The sequence below is a fragment of the Chelonia mydas genome, chromosome 21 (genome assembly GCF_015237465.2).
Source record: "Chelonia mydas isolate rCheMyd1 chromosome 21, rCheMyd1.pri.v2, whole genome shotgun sequence".
Classification (NCBI taxonomy): domain Eukaryota; kingdom Metazoa; phylum Chordata; order Testudines; family Cheloniidae; genus Chelonia; species Chelonia mydas.
The window spans coordinates 8,952,618-8,977,240 of record NC_051261.2 but is presented as its reverse complement, the minus strand read 5'-3'; the positions used below and the strand labels follow the sequence as shown (position 1 = coordinate 8,977,240).

At 44.6% G+C, this 24,623-nt stretch overlaps 2 protein-coding genes across 21 annotated transcripts in view; one reads left to right on the top strand and one right to left on the bottom strand.

The window, feature by feature from the left end:
• The first annotated feature begins 4,567 nt into the window (after positions 1-4,567).
• Positions 4,568-9,338, top strand: TOMM6 (translocase of outer mitochondrial membrane 6). 4 transcript variants are annotated; one of them, XR_006286787.1, is made up of 5 exons: positions 4,568-4,731; positions 7,858-7,984; positions 8,333-8,375; positions 8,423-8,493; positions 8,965-9,338. XR_006286787.1 is itself a non-coding variant. In XM_043533309.1 (3 exons), the coding sequence occupies exons 1-2, from the start codon at positions 4,616-4,618 to the stop codon at positions 7,952-7,954; spliced, it is 213 nt and encodes a 70-aa protein (XP_043389244.1). In that variant the 5' UTR covers positions 4,568-4,615; the 3' UTR covers positions 7,955-7,984; positions 8,965-9,338. The 4 variants fall into 4 exon arrangements, 2 of the variants coding, with proteins under 2 accessions (XP_043389244.1, XP_037741013.1); XR_006286786.1 differs by having other exon boundaries at positions 8,333-8,493; XM_043533309.1 differs by lacking the exons at positions 8,333-8,375; positions 8,423-8,493.
• Positions 9,339-9,343: 5 nt separating this feature from the next.
• Positions 9,344-24,623, bottom strand: part of USP49 (ubiquitin specific peptidase 49) — a 58,468-nt gene continuing 43,188 nt past the window's right edge. For 11 of the 17 annotated variants that reach the window (XM_043533287.1, XM_043533291.1, XM_043533286.1 and 8 more), the window contains 3 exons: positions 21,446-21,554; positions 19,901-20,106; positions 9,344-19,162 (listed from right to left, as the gene is read on the bottom strand). In XM_043533287.1, coding sequence (XP_043389222.1) covers positions 18,972-19,162; positions 19,901-20,106; positions 21,446-21,554 — 506 coding nt within the window. In that variant the 3' untranslated portion in view covers positions 9,344-18,971. The remainder of the gene's footprint in view (positions 19,163-19,900; positions 20,107-21,445; positions 21,555-24,623) is intronic. The other 6 variants (XM_043533294.1, XM_043533295.1, XM_043533296.1 and 3 more) reach the window with 1 other exon arrangement.

Below are 24,623 nucleotides of genomic sequence, written 5' to 3'. Positions count from 1 at the left end.
TATATATATATATATATATATATATATACACACACACACACACAGAGATAAGTTGGAAGTTACCATACAAACTGTCAGGTTTCAGAGTAGCAGCCGTGTTTAGTCTGTATCCTCAAAAAGAAAAGGAGGACTTGTGGCACCTTAGAGACTAACCAATTTATTTGAGCATAAGCTTTCGTGAGCTACAGCTCACTTCATCGGATGCATTCAGTGGAAAATACAGTGGGGAGATTTATATACATAGAGAACATGAAACAATGGGTGTTACCATACACACCATGCATCCGATGAAGTGAGCTGTAGCTCACGAAAGCTTATGCTCAGATAAATTTGTTAGTCTCTAAGGTGCCACAAGTCCTCCTTTTCTTCATACAAACTGTGAGAGGCTAATTAGTTAAGATGAGCTATTATCAGCAGGAGAAAAAACCTTTTGTAGTGATAATCAAGATGGCCCATTTAGACAGTTGACAAGAAGGTGTGAGGATACTTAACATGGGGAAATAGATGCAATATGTGTAATGACCCAGCCACTCCCAGCCTCTATTCAAACCCAAGTTGATGAAGTGAGCTGTAGCTCACGAAAGCTGATGCTCAAATAAATTGGTTAGTCTCTAAGGTGCCACTAGTCCTCCTTTTCTCGTTTGAATATTAATTCAAGCTCAGCAGTTTCTCCTTGGAGTCTGTTTTTGAAGCTTTTCTGTTGCAGAATTGCCACCCTTAAAACTATTATTGAGAGACTCGCAGGGAGGGATCCACGAAAGGACTTAGGCTCACAGCACTAAGCGTCACAGCAACTAACCTCGGGGTGCCCAGAAAAATCACACGAACAGCACTGCAACCCACACAGCCGAATTAAGCACTTAGGCTCCCTGGACAATGACTGGGGAGAGAGAAGCGCTTTAGAATGTGATCCACAAAGCAGCGTACTAGACAGGGAATCACCTGAGCTAACCAATGGGAGATGCTGAGTGTGTGTGTGTGTGTGTGCGTGCACACCCATGTACAAGCCAAGCTTTGCCCCTCTCTTTCGGAGACTAGGCTGCAAGGAGGCCCCAGACTCTGCTTCGCGATCAACGAACGGGAGCCTGCCATCCATGGTGTTTCTTGCAGGACTGAATTAGGCCCTCAAAACAAAATGGTCAGAAAAGGAGGTGGTGTCGGTGCACAACCGAGCAGCTTTGCAAGATCAGGACCTTCTCCCCTGCAAACCTGAGCTGCAAAATCCTGCAAATCCTTGCGCACTTTCTCAACTACCGTGAACCATCCCACCAGAGAAGGCAGTGAAGTTAAGCACGTCCGTGTGTGCAGGACTGGGGCCTTACTGACGTCTTTGCTGCTTCTGGCTGTTTTTTGGTAGTGATTTTTTTAAGGCACGCTCCTCTTGCTCCTCCTTGGAGCTGCTGCCCTCCATAGGTCTTTCCTTAAAAACATGGCTGTATTTCCTTAGAGGGGCTGAATGGATTGAGAACTTGCCATTAGTATTCATTATTTATTAATTATTATTATGTATATGACAGTGATGCCTAAAAACCCCAGCCAATCTCAGGGCTCCCTTACGCTGGGCACAGTACACACACGGAGTAAAAGACAGCCCTGGCCCTAAAGAGTTTGCAATCTACATAGACAAGGCAGACAAAGAGTGGAAAGGGAAACTTGAGGCACGGAGCAGGGAAGTGATTTGACCTCGGTCACCTGGAACCAGACACAGAACCCAGTTCTCAAATGCTAATGCAGGGCCTTGTTCACTGGACCATGCTACCTCTCAGCATTCCCGAGGGCTGGACTACCTTGAAACTGTCTGTGTACTAGAGGTTTAGGCCCCAATAGTGAGTTCTACGGAGAAGTTTCCCTTACTGAAGTCCTTGCAGGCTCAGGGCTTATATCCCATTATCTAAATATGCTAGATGAGGCTTTAGCCCCAGTTAGTTCCTGTTTTATGCAGAGAAGGGGCATATTGACAAACATTTTCAAGTTAATTTCCGGGAGCATCCTGAAATCCAGCTCCAACCACACTACCCTCCTGTTAACCCCCCACTAGTACCCTCATTCAGTCTCTCCCCTCAATGCCTTGTACTTCCTGGTGTTAGTAGATATTAAACCTCTATCATTCTCTTAGACCTATACTAACCACAACCTTTGTATGCAAACCAAAGAGCATTCTGCCTTCTAACCCAAAGCATTTTGTCCTTTCTCTGAACTAGGATGTATGTCCAAACACTGAAGTATATAGGATCAACAATGAAATCTCTTACCCTGACCCCACTGACCCATGAAGAATACGTCCAGATGTTCAGGCACGGACCCCTGGCAACGAACAAAGGATGCCTGTTACCACAGGTGTGTGTTGTGATGAACAAGAAGGTATGATTGATGAGGGGTACTTATGATCTAAATATGTTCGGTTATTGTAAGGGGTATGTTTATTGCGTGTTATCTGTGATTTAGGAAATGACCCAGTGAAAGGTGTTCTTAGCTCATTGGGAACGACTTGTTGCCACAGATGTTCTTAGTAATAACAACTGGGTTAGAAATCCCTTTAGTTGATCACTCATGTAATCTGAGATACCATAAAAGAAGTTCCATAAGCAATTAGGTAAACTGAGATATCGAAAACAGACCACAGAGTGGGATCAATTGTGAGAAAGTAGCTTCTCTTCCTCACAAAGGAATTTCTTTGTCCCACACACTATAGAAAGGAAGAGTTTGGGGGAGTTAAGCTGGAGGTGGACAGGCAGCTATCGCTGCCCTCATGCAGAGGGGCTGGTAAAGGGTGCTGTTCTTTCTGTACTCTGCTGGATCTACAGCTGACTAGTAATCTCTGATTAAATAATTCCAGCTGACATCACACATTATTATGAATCAGAACACGTACCGGTAGAACACACAGCAAGGCAAGAAGACTTGCAGTCCCCGCAGCTGGGACCTGGACCTGGAGAGGCTTTAATAAGCTTGGCAGCATTCATGGAAGCAGGGCTGCAATTACACTCAGAGACGTAGACTGCTCTTTGCTGGGTGTTGCAGCAGAACAGAACCAAACCATGCAGGCTTGCCTCCCATCCCTGCTGCCCCAAATCCTGAGGGGGCTTTAACCCCACCCTTGGGAGGCCAGGATAAACCCCTGCTCCTTACCTTTCCATTACTGACCTACCTCCACCTAGCCCACGTGTCTTCAAATCTACCACCCCGCCCTGCCATTGGATGCCGAGCTCAGACAAGCCCACCCCTCCTGCAATCCCATTGGCAGAAGGGAGAGCAACTACATTACCTAAAAGCTTGTGCTTTAGCCACACATACAAATCACTCTCTTTCCCTGGCTCAGGGAGAGAGGGCTTGGTGCGCATATGTGGCTTGATGCATGTGGTTCTGGGTAATGTAGTTTTTAAGGAGGGTGATAATAACATTACTAAATAGGGAGTTTGGGGGTTGTTGCAAATGGGGGTGTCCCTGACATGCCAGGAGGCTTGGTCAGTCTGAGCCCTAGTCTACATTACAGAGTTAGCTCGACGCAAAACAGCTTATGTCGACTTAACTGCATAAGCAGCTACACTAAAATTTTGCTTCCGCTGATGTAACTCGCCCACTACACCGACTCAATAACTCCACCTCCACGAGAGGCGCTGAGACACAGTCAATGTAGCTAGGTCAAAGCAGAGTCAGTGTAGACACTGCACTGCTCACACCAAGTGTTGCTGGCTTTCCAAAGCTGACCCACAATGCCCGACACTTACAGTTCACTCGGTGCAAGCGCTCCTGGTAAGGACATGCCCCACCGACACAAGGAGCAAAATGCAGACGTGCAGAAGTGATGTAATTACTTCGGCGGCTGTATGCCAATGTAAATTAGGTCGCCTTAATTGTGTAGTGTAGACATGCTCTGAGAGAAGGTGCCTTGTTAATGTGCTGTTCGTAGGAGGCATTTGGATCCATGAATAATCTTGGCAAACTTTCCAAGTGATTGCCATTCTACCTCTCTCCATCACTCACATCTCAGTCCATGTCCTTTTCTTCTTTAGTCCCTAGCCCGCCCATATCCATGTTCTCAGAAAACCATATTCACGTCCTATCAAAGCTAGTGGTTATTTCTTTGGGTGTTCATGGGTTTGATCCTACAGACATTTAAGGATGCAACTTTATGAACCAGAGCAGGGACTTCAGGGTCAAGGCCCTGGACTAGCATTATTTATATTCATTTTTCCCTATTTTATCTTTCAAGGGCTTGCACTTTGCACGCGGGGCGTTGCACGGGCCCTTGCACTTTGCACCCAGGGCTGGCATTTGCCCTTGCACTTTGCACACGGACGCTGCACGTCACTCTGCCCTGTGCACATGGCCTGGTCCCAGGCGTGTGCTTTGCACACGGAACGAGGCTCGGGGTCCGCACGCTGGGGTCGCACTTTGCACGCGCAGTGCTGCCGGGGGGGCCCCCTTCTTTGTACGTGCACGTGGCCCCTGCGCACGCGCACGGCTCCAGGCCGCCACGCGCTCCCACGCCGCTTTCCCGCGTCGGCCCCGCCACGGAAGTGACGGAATGGGGCCGAGCCATGAGCAGGATGTGACGTTTTATCCGCTGGCCGCAGGAGCTGCGGCGGCCCCGCCCCGAGCACGCGGAGCAGCCATGGCGCCGGGCGGGCAGGCGGGCGGCGGCGGCGGCCCCGGGTCCCCCCGCGAGGGGCTGCGGGACTGGGTCCGGAGCGCCTGCCGCTTCGCCGCCGACAGGAGCGACTTCCGCAGGTGCCCCCTGGCCGGGCCCCCGGGCTGAGCGCGCTGCTGTGGGGAGAGGGGGGCCGTGACAGCGCCCCCCCCCCGCCCGGCGGGGAGACTGGGGGTCCCCCCCGGGAGCCGTGACAGCGCCCCCCCGCCCCCTCCCCCCGCCCGGCGGGGAGACTGGGGGTCCCCCCCGGGAGCCATGACAGCGCCCCCCCGCCCGGCGGGGAGACTGGGGGTCCCCCCCGGGAGCCGTGACAGCGCCCCCCTCCCCCCGGCGGGGAGACTGGGGGTCCCCCCCGGGAGCCGTGACAGCGCCCCCCTCCCCCCGGCGGGGAGACTGGGGGTCCCCCCCGGGAGCCGTGACAGCGCCCCCCTCCCCCCGGCGGGGAGACTGGGGGTCCCCCCCGGGAGCCGTGACAGCGCCCCCCCCCCCCGGCGGGGAGACTGGGGGTCCCCCCCGGGAGCCGTGACAGCGCCCCCCCGCCCCCTCCCCCCGCCCGGCGGGGAGACTGGGGGTCCCCCCGGGAGCCGTGACAGCGCCCCCCCGCCCCCTCCCCCCGCCCGGCGGGGAGACTGGGGGTCCCCCCGGGAGCCGTGACAGCGCCCCCCCGCCCCCTCCCCCCGCCCGGCGGGGAGACTGGGGGTCCCCCCCGGGAGCCGTGACAGCGCCCCCCCGCCCCCTCCCCCCCGCCCGGCGGGGAGACTGGGGGTCCCCCCCGGGAGCCGTGACAGCGCCCCCCCGCCCGGCGGGGAGACTGGGGGTCCCCCCGGGAGCCGTGACAGCGCCCCCCCGCCCGGCGGGGAGACTGGGGGTCCCCCCCGGGAGCCGTGACAGCGCCCCCCCGCCCGGCGGGGAGACTGGGGGTCCCCCCCGGGAGCCGTGACAGCGCCCCCCCGCCCGGCGGGGAGACTGGGGGTCCCCCCCGGGAGCCGTGACAGCGCCCCCCCGCCCGGCGGGGAGACTGGGGGTCCCCCCCGGGAGCCGTGACAGCGCCCCCCCCGCCCGGCGGGGAGACTGGGGGTCCCCCCCCGGGAGCCGTGACAGCGCCCCCCCGCCCGGCGGGGAGACTGGGGGTCCCCCCCGGGAGCCGTGACAGCGCCCCCCCCGCCCCCTCCCCCCGCCCGGCGGGGAGACTGGGGGTCCCCCCCGGGAGCCGTGACAGCGCCCCCCTCCCCCCGGCGGGGAGACTGGGGGTCCCCCCCCGGGAGCCGTGACAGCGCCCCCCTCCCCCCGGCGGGGAGACTGGGGGTCCCCCCCGGGAGCCGTGACAGCGCCCCCCCGCCCCCCCCCCCCGCCCGGCGGGGAGACTGGGGGTCCCCCCGGGAGCCGTGACAGCGCCCCCCCCGCCCCCTCCCCCCGCCCGGCGGGGAGACTGGGGGTCCCCCCGGGAGCCGTGACAGCGCCCCCCCGCCCCCTCCCCCCGCCCGGCGGGGAGACTGGGGGTCCCCCCCGGGAGCCATGACAGCGCCCCCGCGCCCCCTCCCCCCGCCCGGCGGGGAGACTGGGGGTCCCCCCCGGGAGCCTTGACAGCGCCCCCCCGCCCGGCGGGGAGACTGGGGGTCCCCCCCGGGAGCCGTGACAGCGCCCCCCCGCCCGGCGGGGAGACTGGGGGTCCCCCCCGGGAGCCGTGACAGCGCCCCCCCGCCCGGCGGGGAGACTGGGGGTCCCCCCCGGGAGCCGTGACAGCGCCCCCTCCCCCGCGACGGGCTGTGACCTCAGTGTGGGGGCAAGCTGCTCTTCACGTGCCCTTGCAGGATCTGAGCTGTGGGCCTGTGGCTCCCCCCAGGAGTCAGGCCTGGTTCCATGGCACTTACTGGAGCTGAGAGAGGGGGGAGGCTCTACATGTGCCTGGGACCTGCCTTGGTCGCAGAGGCTGCGGCCCCCATAGCCCAGGAAGCGCGCACAGGCCTTTAAGCTATGACCGGGGTGGGTGACTGCAAGGGATGGTGGCAGAGTTGGGTCAGGACATGGGGAAGACAAGTTAAAGGGAAACATTGGATTCAGTGAAAAATGCCGTTGGGGAAACAGAGTCTGGAGCAGTGCTGTCTCGGCCCCATTGCTTTCAGCAGGGCAAGGCCCCTAACTGACACATTGAGAGGAGTGAGATTGTAAGGAGAAGCAGTTGTCTGGTAGCCAGAACTGGGGCCTGGCAGTCAGAGTTCCCTGGGTTCTGTTCCCCTCCAGCTGGGAGGAGGAAGACTGTGGTGTTGCAGCTAAACCAGGGAATGGGGCACCAGGAGTCCTGCAGTCTGTTTGTGGCTTTGTTACTGACTTGCCCTGTGACCTTGGACCAAGTGACAGCCTTCCTGGGGCTCTACTTCCATATCTGTAAAAGGGAGGAGGATTGTGGGGGGGAGAAGAACCTTTCCTATCTAGTAAGGAGGTTGAGGATGTATGTTATTTCCTTTCAAATTTAAAGCGCTTAATACATATTGTTATTCAGAGTAAGAGTTTGGTACTTTAGGGTAAAGATCCCAGACATGTGAGGCAGGTAACATTTATCCTTTTACACAACGTAAGTCAAGAATAATCACAGGGCATCTCTAATAATTTTAAGCCTCTGTTGAAGAGAATACACTCCTGAAATAATTAAAAAAAAAAAAAATCAAATTAGAAACAATTAAATCCTGTTCTCTGCATTTGCCTTTTTTCTGTTACCAAGATCTCTGGTATGTGAAAAACCTGACATCTGCTTGAGTTCCTCTGATCCTGCTGCTTATTCCCTACCTGAAGTCATAATTCTGCTTGCCATAATTGTGGCAGCAGCTAGTTACCATAGGAGGGGGAATAAGCAGCAGGAGAAAATTATTTCTTAAGACAAACATCCTGTTTTCATGGAAATCTCCCTAATATAGGATGAAGCAGGGGAAATACAGAATATAGATGGGAGTAGAATGGTTTCTAAACAGCAGGCCCTTCCTGAGGAGGCAGCAAAAAGGGAAAACCCCACCCAAAACTAACATTGTTGCTTCTTCCAGCTATAGCATAGCTTGGCAATGAGACTTAATATTTGTTTGTTTTAAAGCCATCAGTGCTGGAGGTCTTGCTCTGTACATTTACAGTTAGTATTCTAGGTAGGAAACACTTTAATGTAGGCCAGACAACACCAGTTGCTTCAACAAATCTAACTTACTATGTATTTGTTTCAGAAACCTCATAGTTAACCTGGGGCTTTTTGCTGCCGGAGTCTGGGTAGCCCGAAACTTGACAGACATTGATTTGATGGCTCCTCAACCAGTTGCATAGCAGTACCAGTGAGTACCTGACATTGTGAAGGTGTGGAAATACAGTTGTTGTTTGAATAATGAGAGGAAACAAACTAATCAGGATAATCAAGGGTTTGGATAAAGGAGCAGCAATAGATATGGGAAGTTCTGGAGCTTTTGCATGACGCAGGATTAAAAGACCGCAGTGCATGATTTTCTACAGAGGAAGACTGCTGCAGTCAAGTTGTGGGAACTGCACTTCTGGCTATCAAACTTCAATATTCAAGTCTGTTTTGGGGAGGAGGAGTGTGCAAGCTAGAACTGGACTACGGGGCTGCGCAAGAGACTTCTTTAAAGTTCCAGGGCCTATGTCTCAGTTTCAAAGACTTGCATAAATCTGTGTCCGCTTCCTTTGTAGGAGTCTCCCCTCCACTGCTTTATACTACCCCTTAGAGCTGTCAACAGCCTTCCACTTCCTGTGGATTGAGCTCCTCCCCCTCCTTTTTTCACACCTATTTTAGTGAAGCTGTACTAGTGTGATTTGCTCATTACTACATCCTTTTTTGCCAAGGCCTCAGGGTAAGGATGTTGTTTTGTAAAGGGCCTTCTCCAAATATGTTGCGTATCTAAGACATTCTGATTAATGTAACATACGGCAGTCTCAACCTAGCCTTATGGTCAGTAATGGATATTACAACCCAGCTGATTTTTAAGGTTACCTTAGGCTCCAAAATGCCCTTCAAATGGGCAGCAAAATTCAAATTACATAGATTTTTCCTTGATCCACATAATTATATAATCAGGTGAACATGCAAAAAGGTAGGCCCTGTAAAACTATAGGTATTTACATTGTGCCCTAAAATACAGTGTTCAGATACAAGACTGAACACCACCCATGCATTACCATCAACAGTAAGGTGTTTCACAACTCAAAGTGGTATTCTAGGGGAAACATGATTACCTCAGTGACTTCTCACCCAATGTCATTTTGTTACACTAGACCAGACACTTGGCTCTCTAACCCATCCTTTGTCTGATCTTTAATTGCAGATGTGAATAAAGTGTACCTGCATCAAGTCTGAAGAGCTTCTAATCCCAGTGTGACAGGATGACCAAAATGATGATCAGAAGAGCTGTGTGGTTTTTGTTGCTTTTGTTCTAGGTAACTGAAAGTTCAGCAGCAGTTCTAAAATTGTATTTTAATTCAAGCATAGCTATCATTCCACAATGAACAGTGATAAGTGAGGAGAAGCCATTTAACGCTTGATGTTTGTTGTATATTCAGTTCACCCCACTGAGCTCAATGTCTATTAAAGTAATCAGTTATATTTTCAAGACTTGTGAAGCTGTTGCATATTGAGTTTAATTCTGTACCATGTCTAGAAGCTTCTTATTAAATTATCATAATGTGTGAAATAATGACATTCTATTGCACTGGCATTTTATTCTTTTAATAGGAAACTTCATCTTACAAAACAAGGTGTAAAAAAGAGTAAAGATTTACAAAAATCATAAAAACATGATTCATATTTCACACCCAAAAGAGAAAGGAACAAGTCCTAATCCTGTGTTGTAAGCAGGACTTGTCAGCTATTTATTCAAAGGGAAAACAACATTTTTAAAAGCCCTAGGTAAACTCTAACCACCAGAAATGTACACGGATAAAAGTTCAGACAGGATAAAGCTGGTGCATTTCTTTATCTTAGAGGAATTATGATTGTATGTTATACTTGGGGAAGAAGCTGTTTGGTGTTGCATAGCATTTTAGTGCCTTGGACTGGTTCTACTAGTTGCCACCATTAAGCTGCTGTTGGAATCCAGCTGATCTTGGTGAGGCTATTCCATGGGAGGTGAAAGTGACGATATGGAGGACAGGCTCAGAAGCACTGCTCCTTTCTAGCTTTAATCACATGCATTGTCATGCTATAGCTACAAACAGTAGCACATGTTCCAGCCCTGAGCATTATGCAGCACCACTGCAGCATGGCTTCAGATCCTTTGGAATTTTATGCATGAGTTCATCTATTACTCTGTGTTAAGAGGAGTCCTACACAGCACAGCCAACAGATTCAGGTTTCTGTTTTTTGGTGGGGGTATAGTGAGGGCCCTTCAGAGCAGATGGAGGAAATAAGTCAATTTCAGCTTTATCTAGTAAGTTAATTGGAAATAATCTCCACCTAAATTTTCAGAACAAGTATCAGTATTCAGCAAAGGATGCTCATTATGAACTTAAGTCTCACTAAACAGGAGATATGTCCTCTTCCAGCAAAAATAAAAAGGGAAGAACATTGGATAGATTTAAACTTGATTCCTAAAGGTTTTTGACTTAACACCCTAACTTCTTCCTAGAACTTGGGTTCAGACAGGAGCCAGGTTATGCAGCTCTAGGCACACAATTCTGTCATGGTGAGTTACTTGGATGTTGACTGAAATAGAGCTCGTTTACATCTATGCACTGAAATGGCCAGCAATTAGTTAGATTCCTAGCTATCATCTATGAAAGTCCTTGCAGCTAAGACAGCCTTGTTAATTACCAGAGCATGGTGTGTATCAGCTTAGGTAATTATTGATCAGGTAGCAGAAGCCTGTACTTACAGCTACACATAGCTTTGACTTAAAGCTCCCCACAAAAGTCACTGAAAAGCCAACGATCTGGCCAAGTTATTTTTTTCCCCTTCACACTTTGGGTTTCTCGCTCAAAAAAGCAAAAAACATCCATCCTTCATTTCTGCTTTCAAGAGAATGTTTAGTGTTAAAAGAAAACTCTGTTCTTTCCAGCCTTGGCAAATATTTAAAGGACAGCAGTCTTCCAAGGATCACCAAGCAAAGCGTTACTTTATAATGGGATTTTAAAAAGTACTTGGCCCTGGTTTAACTGCTCCTATTGAAGTCAATGGTGTAATTCCTATTGATTTAATGGGAGAAGAATTAGGCCAATCCAATCTTCAAAATCCCATACTTAATCACTATTCCATAAAGAAGCTTGGAAATCCATGATCAGAAATTGTAAATGAAGTTTACAATCTGGATCTAGACTGTTCTCAGTGGTAGCAGATGACAGAACAAGGAGTAATGGTCTCAAGTTGCAGTGGGGGAGGTTTAGGTCAGATTTTAGGAAAAACTTTTTCACTAGGAGGGTGGTGAAGCACTGGAATGCATTACCTAGGGAGGTGGTAGAAGCTCCTTCTTTTGAGGTTTTTAAGGCCCAGCTTGACAAAACCTTGGCTGGGATGATTTAGCTGGGGATTGGCCCTGCTTTGAGCAGGGGGTTAGACTAGATGACCTCCTGAGGTCCCTTCCAACCCTGATCTTCTATGAAGTTTATCTGTTATGTGAACGTTTAAATCGGATTTTAAAACATTAAGAAGGGGAAGACTATTGGAAAAAACATTGAGGGGGATTTTATTTCAGGCAAACAACTTAGCTAACTTTTATAACTTTCTTCCTCTCATATGAGCTCTCTCTTTAATGGACACTAATAGTTATGGCATTAAGTAAGTTTCCCCCTGAATTTGTAAATGCTTATTTAAAGCTAAGTTAAAATGGATCAGTTCTACTTCACACCATGGGCTCCTCATGGTGCCAGTATCAAGGTCACTTCTGATTGGCAGCAGCCAGCAAGGGGCCCCTCAAACACTTACTCAAAGTTGAGTTTTCACATATTTGTGTGGTTTATTTGAGGCAGGGGGAAATCTATACCTATGTGAATTTTAATTGTTAGGCCAAATGGTACTGTCAAGTGGTAAGGGCTTTCTACTAAGATTAGGCAGGAGTGTATACAGTTGTAGCCTTGCCAGAGCAGGAGTACTGAGTTAGACAGATTAAAGGTAGCATTACTTATCCAATCAGAAAGGTGCCAAGGTGTATCTAGGCACCTGTTTAAATTAAGGGACAGATTCTAGACTAGAGCAGGAAAAGCTGGCAGAAAAAGTCATTCACTTAAGGCTCTAGCTTGTCTCTTTTGATAGATACATTGTTAGGCCTTGTCTACACACAAGAGTTGTCGTGGTTTAACTATACTGGTATAGCTAAAGTGGTACAATCCCCCCACTCTCCAGTGTGGCTGCTGTTATACACGTATCCCACTGCAGCTTATTCCACAAATGAGAAGGGGAATAAGCCATACTGGTTTAAGCACTTTTCACCCAGCCACACGTAGGACATCGTATCACTTTAGTTATTGGTTTAAAAGAACCAAACCACACAACCCTAACTAAAAGTTATGCTGATAGAAAATGTGTGCAGACCAGACCTATTAATGTGCAACACACAGTACACTTCAAAAAATTACACTCCCAGAGCATGCATTACCCCACCATGTAGACAAGCTCTTAGATTGAGACTCTAATTACAAGTGCACTAAATGCTGTTCCATTCTCAGGCCCTAGATGTTTTTTCTGCTCATCAAGCAAAAAGCCAGCATCAGAAAGTTCTCTACAGAGTTTAATTTTAACATGAAAAGAGTTCAGTTTCTCTCTCATATCTAAGGCAATAGTTTTCTACCCTGAAATGCTTAACCATAATTTTTTAATATTAAATCAAAGTACAAGCTATTAGTTGTCTATTCATTCCTTTTTTACCTCCAAGTGACCATTGTGGGGTTTAAGCAGGTGACTTCCTTTATATTTTTCTTTAAATCTCCAGAGAAGTGAGTGGATAGTTTCTGAGAAGGAATAGTTTTCCATTAAACTTAACCATTCATTCTACAAAAAGTATAAGTGGCAGGCCCTCAAGGGTTAGGATTTTGCTGCTGATCAGATTCCATTCTTGGATTTTATGCCCTTTGCTGCCGCCACCACCCACACACAAAAGCATTCACTGCTGGATCCTCTGGTGATTAAACTCTTCCTGCCTCATCTACATATACTCCAAAACGTTTTACAGTGGTCACTTCAGCTTTGTCAGTGGGTTGTTTTTTTAACTCCTTCCCTTTCCCAAACTCCAACCTGAACAGAATTCAGTAAAAGAGCTGTTCATGCACAAGCTTCAAACAATAAATAGTTAACAGTGGTTAAAGTCAGTCTTGGGCCCATTGGGTTGGTCATTTTTTTTTTCCTTTTGGAAATGTAAGTTGAAAACATTTTTAAGAAGACTTGTTCCAGTTTAAAAGTTCCTTTTGAAAGCATTTTGGCCAACCATACAAATTATTCTTAGAACAACTGGAACTCATACATACACACAAAATAATATAAGCACAATGGAAGGAATGGCCCAAGGCATACCCTAAAATTAACTAAGACAACTAATTACAAATTGGTACAGGTAAACTAACAAATGCAGTTTTTGATCATGAAACCTGTGCTGTGGTTTTATAAATTTAAAAACTTGCAAGAATGCTTCACATTCCCACTTGTAAATACATGGATATCAATATTAATGTAATAGAAACCAAAAACCCTCCCAGTTTAGGTTTTATATTCCCACAGGCAAGAAATTCCTACTCAACTCCTTCCTCCCTGGCTAATCTCAAACAAGGTGCAGAGATTAGACACAAAAGAAGGCAGCATTCAGAGCAGGAGTTGGGATTTTATCATCTACAGTTTAAGTAGAGATATTTAGCCACCTTAAACAACCGTGCATCTTGCATATGAAACTGCAGTATTGTGGGATTGTTTACTACACTGCTAACTGGTAAATCTGTGCAAACAGTACCATGTCAAAGGTAACTATCTCTCCCCCCGCCCCCCTTCTTAAGTCTCCAATTATCAGTCAATATGTTTAAATCAGAAAGGCCTTTCCAAAACTCCTACTACTCTACCAAAATGCTGCAAGTGGAGATTTCATCCCTCATATAACACAGGTCTTATTATAAATAAGGTTCTTGTTTTGAGAGGTGTAACCTTACTGACCTGATTGGAAGTGGTCTGAGTAACATAGAAAGAAAATAAAAAAACAAACAAACATGTTCTGCCTTTGAACAAGTAGTCATTTGAGTTATTACAAACACAGAGATTTCAGACATGTACACCAAAATACACCAAGTTCCGAACTTGCTGGTAAGAACTGTTTTTCTTCATTCACATACAGATATGAAATGTAAAAATGTCAATGACACTGAAAAGTACTTGTAAAAAACATACAGATTTGTCTGCCACTTGAATGATGAGAGGGGAAATTCTTTTAAAACTCCCAACTTTTCGGTCCCATGCAAAATGTAATTGGATACAAGGCACCAAATTTAATGAATCATATAAAAATTAGTTCACAAAGCTTTATCAGTAGGTAAAACTAACCCCTTTCCCAGTCTCCCATTCCTGCCCCCCCTTTTTTTTTTCAAATTTTTCTGTCTGTAATACTGTTGACCTCTCCCATTTTATGCTGGGGTATTTTGATGGCAGCCAACACCCACTTGCTTGTCTCTCCCACTGGGAAGTAACTAAGCATATTCTATCAGAGCTTCTGTATGGCAGGGAGACTATTTACACTAGAAGCCTTGGCTTTTAAAAACAAAAATAATCTCTGCTTACGAGTCCATAGGACACATTTAACATTTTTACCATTTCCAATTTTATTTCTACACTCAAGATGTCTGGAAGTTCTTAACTGTGTGGAGGTGGTCCTGTCACCTGGAAGGGAACAATTCCAATATGACAGCTCAGTCCCAGACTGTTTAATATGCATTATTCTATCTACTGCCTCACCTGTGACAATGTTTGAAGTTATCAAACTGGAGTTCATCTAGTCAGTAGACAACAAAAAACTTTGTCAGCTTTCAGTATTTTGCATTGAAATTCCTCTTCGCCCAGTGCATAGTGTAACTTGGCAGTGCAGGCAGTAAGAGAGTACGGTACTGGGAAGTAGTTGTAATTAACTTGCTAGTGGTGAAGTTAGCCTAAGACAATGTTTTCCAACTACCTCAGCAGACCTTGGGACTTAAAATTTACAACTTCATGGTCAGGTTAAGATTTTCATATTTAAAAAACTAAGTGAAATAAAGCTGGTTTACTTAAGATTTAAATAGATTAAGGAGGTGCTGGTGGTGCCTTCATATTTCAAGCTGCACATACGTACGAGTATAAGTAATTCATTAATTTACAGCAGCTTCCTATGCTTCTAGAGGCCTATCCTGCAAGGTGCCAATCACATTCCCATTAGCTTTGGGTGTTGCTCAGCACCACTGCTCTCAGGAGGCTCTGTTCACCTGACAGGATTGGGCTCCTAGAAAGCCACAGGAGCAAAGGTAGGACAGAAAAAATGGTGACAATTATTTTTCGTCTACTGTAGCACTCTAAAGGTTTAAGGCTAGCATTAGTTGCTGCTTCAGAGCCTTACAAATTTGGTCATCGACATCCTTGTATTTGCATATGCAGCAGCGATCTCTTGCAAACGGTTTCCATCAAGCCAATAAACTTGTACAGAGCAGGCACAATTTCTTATTCATCCAGTCATTTAAAAAAGAATTGAGATATTAGCCTGTTCCACCCATTTTTTCTTTTTTAAATTGAAGAATTTTAACTACCCATACAGGACCAAATTCTGCTCTTAATTACACCAATTTAAGGATCTGATTCTGCCAACATAACTACTGTACATAACTACTCACATGAGTAGTCTTATTAAAGTAAATGGGACTACTTGCATGATTCAGGTAGCACCCATATGTTATGTGTTTGCAGGATAGGGACCTAAATCTGCAGTAATTCAATTGACTTCAACTGAGCTACTCTAAGTATATGCCAGTGTCTGAGCATAATTTGACTCATAGGATTAAGGAGGGACAAAGTTTATTTGATAGGTTACACTTTTGTCAAGCATTCACTTAAGTGGACTTCACTGTAATTGCAAGTAACATCTTCATCTTATCGACCTAGACATGTAACTTCCAATCAGAATTTCTGGCAACCAGGACACTATAAAACAGTGTACAGCACAGTGGGAGCACTGGGCGATGCTTATATAAAGAAGCCTGCAGTAGACAAATATAAACCAAACAGCATAAAAAATGCTATACGCTATCGCTTCCAAATAAAAGCTAAATATTACAGAAACCTCACAGTGTTGGAAAAAGCAAGTTTAATTTAAAGTATAATTATTTCCTTCCCTACCAGGGTAAGTCATTTTTTCTGACTGCAATTTCTCCACATCTCAGCACTACTGGGTTAATGTCATATGGAGAGGCCACTAATCTCAAAAGATGTCAACAGCAAATGCTACAAATCTGCTTGGGAAATCTGATACATTGATGGCTAAATGTACACCCTCCTTCCAGCCTCCCTTCCCTCTCTGCAACCTACTCAATTCAAGTGACAACTGTATTACTACCTGAATTCAAATATTAATGCAACACACTCAGTCAAAAGATGAGCATTCATAGTGATAAGTCTAGGCTCACTGCAGTAACAATTGTAATGCTGCATTGTGGTTTGCCTTTATATCATAGACTTTTCTATAACAGCGTTACCATGGCAGGAGTTTTCAGAAAGTAAATTTGCCATTATGGTCATCAGTCATGGTAAACTGTGAATCTGCTGTTTAAAAGCAAATAATCTACTTTCTGTTAAATAATGGGTCCAATTTCATCTTAAAAGAACTGATAGGCTTGGAAGGATAATCAGTGCTTTGGAAAATATCTATTTTTCCCTCCACCCCCAAAAAAGATTAAAAAGGTATTTTAGTACTTCAGCTTTCTCTTCTCTACTTTTTTCTTTCAAATATTGTTTGGACTAATAAGTATGTACTTTTTGTATTAGCAAAGAACCAATCATGCTTATAAATATTTGATAATCACAGCTGCATGATTTTGTTTCTAAATCTTACGGACCTCAACTTTTACATTCCCTGGGCCAAATTTGGACTGCAGTGAATTTAGTGGAGTTGAATCTCCTTACATTCTGTCTTAATTTGGCCCATTACATTTTGAATAGTTACTATCTATGGGGTTTGTTTTTATTTCCTTGAATTGCCCCCCAAAAAATCAGTACATACACCTAGGAAATAAACAAATACCTGTCAGAATTCATAAGAAATAAAAATCAAATCCTTCCAAGCCTAGTTACAGATAAGGCTTTTTTTTTTTTTTTTTTTTTTTTTTTTTAAACAAAACAAATTTCATTAGCACCTATGGGACTGCCTCAAATTGCTCTGCCTCCAGTGAGTGAAAATCTAGAATTCTGAAATTACAGTTACTAGCAAAACAAAACCAGGCGATTTTTGTAGGCTCCAAAGCAACACGTTGCTCAGACATACAGGAAACATGGATTCTTGAGCAACTCCCACTCTCCAGGACAGTGAAGACCAGTGTCTCCTTGAGGTGACACACTCAGTCTTTGCTCTGGCGACAGGAAAGGAGTTGGTTGTCTGCCCTGCCATACTGCTCCCTCCCTCCCTCCTGGATAGTTGGAGTGATTAACAACAACCTGAGAGGAGAGTCTGTTTTGCCCTTAAGACAGGAGGTTAATTGTCATGATAGTGGCAATGGCAAGAGGGTATTACTTCAGGAAATTTATCCCACCCTCTAGAACAATAGGATGGCTCTGCCAATTAGTTTATATCTGGTGGGCAAATGCTGACAAGAATAAAAGGAAAGAAGGAAAACCAATGATTTCAGGACTTTTTATCTGGATTTTAAGTTTAAATTTCTGAGGTTTAAAATGTCCCACTGGATTTTTAAATTGTTTCCACCTTAGCCATCTCCACCAAACAAGACTGACTGCACAGGGAACAAGAGACCCTCTTTCAAACTCTCAGGTCTGATCTCTAAAATTGAACATGGACAGCACAATCCTCAAACTAAATAAATGTTTTAAGTGTGGTTCTACTGGGAAAAGAGACAAAATGGTACCGTGAGGCCCTATGGTTGCTGTGTTTCAGTGATTTCTATACCAAGCTCAGATTGCAAGTATAAAGATGTTTTTACAAGTCTGCAGCTCTGCAAACTCAAACTGGGATTTGAGAGCCAAGATGTGGCTGGCCAAATTCTTCCCTCCATTCTATGTAATCTCATTGTCTTCAACAAACTTGCATAAGCGTAACAGGTTGGAATTTAGTAAGCAATTGTGTTTATGCACAAAAAAACCCAAAATCCAGCACATTCCCCTATAGCTGCATTGGCACTGTAGCGCTAACAGGAATAAAAAACAACTCACACTTATTTTTGCTGCTAACATCTGCAGACAGGATTCTGAACATGTACTGGGGCAGATCTGATCAAGCAGAAGGTTCCACTTTTACATGATCTCTCTCCAGAGCAGAACCACATTTATCACATTCCATATCAGAAGTGAACACTAAATTTCCAAGTCAATTCAGTCCAGTTAAAGAAAAATGCTGCCATGTGTGTACCAATGCTAAATTTAGGCCCTGTCAATACTCAGAAAATGATCCGTTGCTGACAATGGAAGTCAGTAAAGGGCATCCTCTAGTCCCTTTCTCTACTGGTGGTGTTCTATGTGCACTAATCTGTTTTCAGAATGTTTTCAGCACTGTTACAGACAATGTGATTAAGGCTTGGTGAAACATTTTCCTAGGGCAAAGGGCCTTAGAAGACTCTCCAGCAAGAATGCCTTTTGAAAAATACAACTCCACCTATTCAAGGTATTTTGGGGAAATTGAAGCCACTCAGACAAACACAGGTGGGAAGGGACTGGGTAAGTGATTCACACCAGAGAATATCATTGACATCAAGGGAATGAAGGTTAAGTGAGATTCTACTGTACCTCTATTTTTTCTGGAGATGTTTTTTGTAAGCAGTATTAATTACTAGCGAATTTGGGAGTCAGTTTGATAGGTTTGTATTCTGGATGAACAAATGGGTTGTACTTACTTTTACATGCTTCATTTAATTTCTGTTTGAAATAAGATGAACGATACTAGGCATCTGTGGCTGTTTTGAGGAAAGTGAGTTTTACCAATTAAAAAAAAAGAAGAAAAGATTCTGACTACAATTTTCTATGACGGAATTGCACAGCCTGATAGGCATTTTTCCGGACCCTGGGGTGGCAAACATGGTGATTTGATCTGTTCCTGCAGTAAGCCTTTATTCCTACGAAGAGGAATGATGTGTGAACACCAATGGTTTAAAAAACTGAGAGAGTCAGTTGAGTTATTAATGCTTCCCATCATGGGAATGTCAGTCTTCTGTCCTTATCGCTGTTTTTGGACGGCACCTGAGCTTGGAGTTGTGTTTCTGAGATTCCTGCTTTGCCCTGCACTGTTCTTTGAGTGTAAAAAAGAATGTAGGCCTGGGTTTTGCACACCTCCTCCACGCTACATACATTCAGTTTGGAATCATTGCAGTGGACCCAAAAACCTAGGAACCAAAGGAAGAAAGAGGACATTAGTAACGAGACCATAATCCTTTTGATTGTCTCTTATAAACGTACCCTAAAAACAATCACAAGAAATGGGAATTTCCAGGGGAGGGGGAAAAGAGAGGTGTTTTAACCTGCAGGTTAGCAGGCCTACATAGCATTTCTATGCTATTAACCCAGTTTACCACTATATGGTTGAGCTGTAACTTGATTTTATATTATATCCTAAAAAAACCTCCTCAACTAACAAAAACTAAAAGCTTTCAAGACAGGCCCAGTTATAATTCTCCCTTCTCTGTAATAAGGTGGGGAAGAGTAGTATCAATACTCATGCTGTGGAAAGAGGTAAGTGTTCGGGAATTTAGAAAAACACTGTGGATGTTATTCATGACTAGTCCAGCTCCAGTTTCAGCACATTTTCTGTGTTATCTCCCCATCCCAAGTAGGGTCAGAAAGATGCCAATCAGAGCAGCACAATCGAGTTACGTAGCACAAGACAATGAAACGCTGATGGTACGAAGCAAGCAGTAAAGCCATCCCAGTGGGCTACAAGGAAGGGAAAGGAAAAGCAGTCTTTGGTCCTTATGCAAATACATGCTACTGGAAATAAAGCTATGGAATGGCAATAAATTTTATTTAAAGCTCTGACTATAAACCTTTAAAATACACTAAGTCTATGGAACAAAATATTAAACAGACTTTTAAAATCTGTTTCCCCAGTAATAAGGCACACGCACCTCCCTCTGTGTTGTAGCAATATGCTGTGTAGTGTCCTGAGCCAAACCCTTTACCATGATGCATCACCACAGCGGAGAGGTCATAGACAAAGGTCTCTGTGTCAAGAGAGGAGAGAGAGTCCCTGCAGCAGTAAGGTTCCATGTTTAATACCTGGTCAAAGAGGACATGGACCCCAATCTTCTCACGGTGATTACGTCCAGACCACCTGCAACAGAAATGCATGCAATCAAAATAAACCCCCCCAGACACTCAAGGACTTTACAAAGAAATAAAGTGGTAGGGAGCTGGGGAAAAGTGGGGATGGGACCAGTAACCTGCTGCTACTAAGAGATTTTGAAGAATTTTTACCACTGGGGAGAGGTAGACGTTAAATATGTTTTTCTTCTTGCTCCCACTTTGAAGTCTATTATAGTTTGTAGACTGTTGTGAAATAATCCCAGGAAATGCTCTAAGTGTAATATAGCCCCATATAAAAGTGTTGTCTCAGCACCACTTACGAGATTCAGTTATGGATATAAACTTCCCCAAATACGAAGCATACTCCCCCATAAACCCAGCCCTAGTGTACTTGTTATCAGTCAAAGAGACACTTTCCAACTGTAGTACCAGCATCTGTTATATTATGGAAAAAACAGAACAAAAAACATGACCTAGAAGTGGCAAAAGTGGGGGTCAGATAAATTACCAGGGGGAGCAAGTTCCATAGATGAAAACCTACCACCGTGTTTCCAAAATGAGATGCTACTCTCAATAGACTGCAACTTTTCATGATTATCCCCACTTTTACCAGAGCTTAATAGATATTAATGTTGATATCTAAAACGGTCATAATCAGAAACTCCATTGAATGAATAGAGTCAATCTGGAGCTGTTTCAGGCTGCTGCAAACTCAGGCAGGCATTGAATGCACTGCACAAAGGATACATAGTTGTACTATATTAATATTTACACACGTTGACCAGTATTTGTATTTGCAAAAACATTAAGGCTATGTCTACACAACAGAGGTAGGGGTGTGATTCTCCAGCTCGTGTACACACTTTCACGCTAGCTCTCATCAGGATAGTCCAAATATAAATATCAGTTCAGCCACAATAGCATGAGTAGTGGCAATAAAAGCACGGGTGAGCCGAGCCACGTACATATTTGCCAGTTTCAGGTGGGTTTGTACTTGGCATGGCTCAGTTGTGCCCCCGTTACCCATGCCACTGCGGCTGCACTGTTATTTATACTTGTGCTGGCTCAATGAGAGCTACCACAAGCATGTGTACATGAGCAGGGGAATCGCCCCCCTAGCTTGAAGCGGAAATGTAGCCTAAGAGCAAGATACCCATTTTAATAAGGACACTACACTGAGTACACAAGCCTCCTGTGCTGTGAATTAAACATTTGCTGGTGTAAGATGTTTTATTTGCTTGCACGATGCAGGAAATAAGATAATTTCATAGTGTGTATGAACCACTCATGTCCAAAAAGAAGGTAGCACATCTTTTCCATGCAACTATTTCCCTTGCTAAACACAACCTGTGGCCTGCAAAACTCACCTGAATCGTTTAAGGTGCAGCCGGAGGACCTGAGGTAGTCTGTAGATCATTAACTGCTTTTTAGCTTCACTCAGAACAAGAGGTTTAGGAGAAGACTTCCGTCGTTTGCCTACAAAAAGTTTAAGACAGACATAAAACATAGGTTGGGTTGTAAATTGTCTTCAAAAGAGGAAGCGGCACATGACAAACCCTTCCTTCTTCCTTTTTAGTCAGGTCAGCTCACAGCAAAGACTTACCAGCGAAATACAAAGTGAATAAGGATAGAGGTACACCAGGGGAAGTTTTGCTTACAAACACCTGCATCTGCAACTTCTAAGCAGGAAGATTCCAACCCCATGGATTTATTGGAACGGTAAACCATGCTGTTTAAAATATTCACAACTTCACATTTTTGTGCTGCTTATAATCTTCATGCCTTCAGTTATCAGTTTCAAGCTGTTTCTGTTAACATTTCACACTGCGATGTACAACAGGGCAGATAAAGAGATGGCTGGGACCATAGAGCATACAGCTAGTGTCAATGCTAAATAATGCTAGGTTGTCCCCAAGTTATTGAAAAAGCATTGTGGGTATTTTTTTTTTTTAAATACAGCACCAGAACTGTGTACGGAGCTTTACAGGCAGATAAAAGACAGTGTTCCTGTGCTGAAGAGCTGATAGTCTAAGTTAAGATAGTTTGACAAGAAATTGCAACAAATATTGTGAGGACAAGGGTTACCATGGAAAGATCATGTGGTTACTGTGGGTTAGCAATGTGCGTATCTGGAAGATTTTTCACTTGTGACTGTGAGAGGGGAGAGTAAAGTGTATATGGCTAAATGGAAAAGGGGTGTTTTAAGAAGCCACTTGAAGGAGAAGAGGGTGAAGGCCTGGTGACCAGATCAAAGACGCAGTTTCGTGTGTAGGGGTCCACAAGGGAAAGAATGGAGAGAGTGGGAGAATAAAAGCAAAGGGGTAGTAAGGTGTGCGGCTTGGGTGAGCAAATGGAAAACAGAGGCCCTTAAGTTCTCATCTCCACAACCACTCACTGTCAACTTCTATTTGCTATTTTTTAAGTAAAATTTTGATCACTAACAGGAATGTAAAATTAAGAGGTGGCTCCTTATGCTGCCTTGAGCCCAGGGTTTGCAGAGCATGGATTCTCACTTTGGAGTGTTGTAATCCACGCCATAAAGTACAATCAACAAGAATAAAATAATTTATTCTAATTGGAGTGATTTGTTACAGTGCTGAGTGGAGCTACCACTGCAGAGCACAGATTACAGTACAATGAAGGTGCCATAATCAACACTTTGCCAACAACGAAAGCAATCCGAGAACGAACAGTAAAAGAATCAAAAGGATTCTTAGCCACTATTTACATTCTATCAACTAGCAGATTTGTTATTAAATTAAAAATATAACTGTCCCCATAAACCCTGTAGAAGTAGCTCTCTGATGGGAGAGAACAAAATTATAAAAAGCTACATTCTAAAAACGTTCTTTGTACTTCACCTTAAACAGGTTTGAATTAAACTACAATGAAGGGGCAAATCCTGATGATTGCCTCTCCATATTTACTCACATAATTGCGCAGGCAAAATTGTTGCCTTTATTGCATCAGGATTTTGTCAAAGCCAAGTAAGGAGTTCAGAATTTGTATCTAAAAAATTAACCAATTTTTATTAACTCTGCTTGTGTTCTACTAATTAATCCTTATAGAAAGCGATGTATCCCACGTTTAACCATAAACAACAAAGAACAAATGTCACGTGTTTCCCAATGGGCTATCATTTTCATGTTTAAGCGAGTTGCCAACAAACTGAGGCGGAGGGAAAGTAGTTTCAAGGCAAAAATAAAATAAAATAAAAAGCCACTCTATTATATATCTAGCAAACACCTCCACCCCCACCCACTGAAAGCAAAGGTTCTGAAATGTGCACTTCATTTTTTCATAAAGAGAATACAGAGATAACTGCTTCATAACAGACCTTTGCTAACTCAGCCTCCTCTGTAACTCAGCATTCAAACAAGGAAGGAGTATCGCATACAGTCATGTTGGCTAGCTGGCTTTATGCAGCACAGTCTATCTTAAATGTCTGATGCGTGGTTTCTCAAGAGACTGAGATGAGATATTTTATGTTGCTTTTCAAAAAAAAATGTAAAACAGCAAATATTGAAACAAAATTTTCGATTACCAAGGGCTGGGGGGAGGAAGGAAAGGTGTATTTGTTTGTTTGTTTTTGGAAATCACTAGAGCTAAAGCATTATATGCAACACCCTACACAATCCATTTCTGTCTTCAACATTTTTGTTTTTACCTCCATCCAAAAGGACTGAATATCAGCTTGCAAAATCTGGCACTGTGTTCTACTGACAGACGGATCTGACTCACTTATACTGCATAGATAGAGCAAGTAATCCTGCACTTCACTATCTTTGGGGGCGGGGGGTGGGGGCAAGGGAGGAGGATGAGATTCATATGAATCAAGTTAGAGATGAGAGCTTTCAACAAGATACCAAGCCTGGTAGGGCAGAAGGGAAGTGTGCCTGCATACGGAAGCAAGTTTACTCCAGGGTAAAGACTATTTTAAAATTTATCGACAAAAGATGGGATAAAAGGGGGGGGGGGTGTCGGGTGTCTTTTTTTTCCTAATCGGAACCTGTCAACTTCACCAGGGCACAGAGGACACAGCTTAGAAAAAGGGAAGAAAAAAAATGGACAGGTGACAGCCAGAGCTTCCAATAAGAAATGTACCTGTTAAGTGGATTTCTGCATCTCACTGAACCAATTCAGAACAGATGGGTTGCTCCTTCTCTTTATCACTTCTGACAGGCAGTACCACCAATGATTTTTGGCATCTACTGGTAGGACTGCTGCCTCCCACTAGGACTTGCTTTTTTTCAGTTAATGCTTCCTTATCCGATTCAATTATAATCAGCAAACTTTACATCAGCAAACTTTAGGTCTGCACAAACAAGAACTGCAGAATACAAGGCTAAGACACAAGCCAAACTGAACAATACTGATCAGATTTGTGTGAATGATTCACAGCAAATAATTTAGCTGATGAAATTAGTTCCCTCTTTTGCTTATAGACTATCCACAAGCAGATGGCTATTTCCTCAGATTTTTTATCTGAAAGTATTTAATAAATTTGTGATTAAAAATACTGATTGCAAATCCCTCCACACAAAT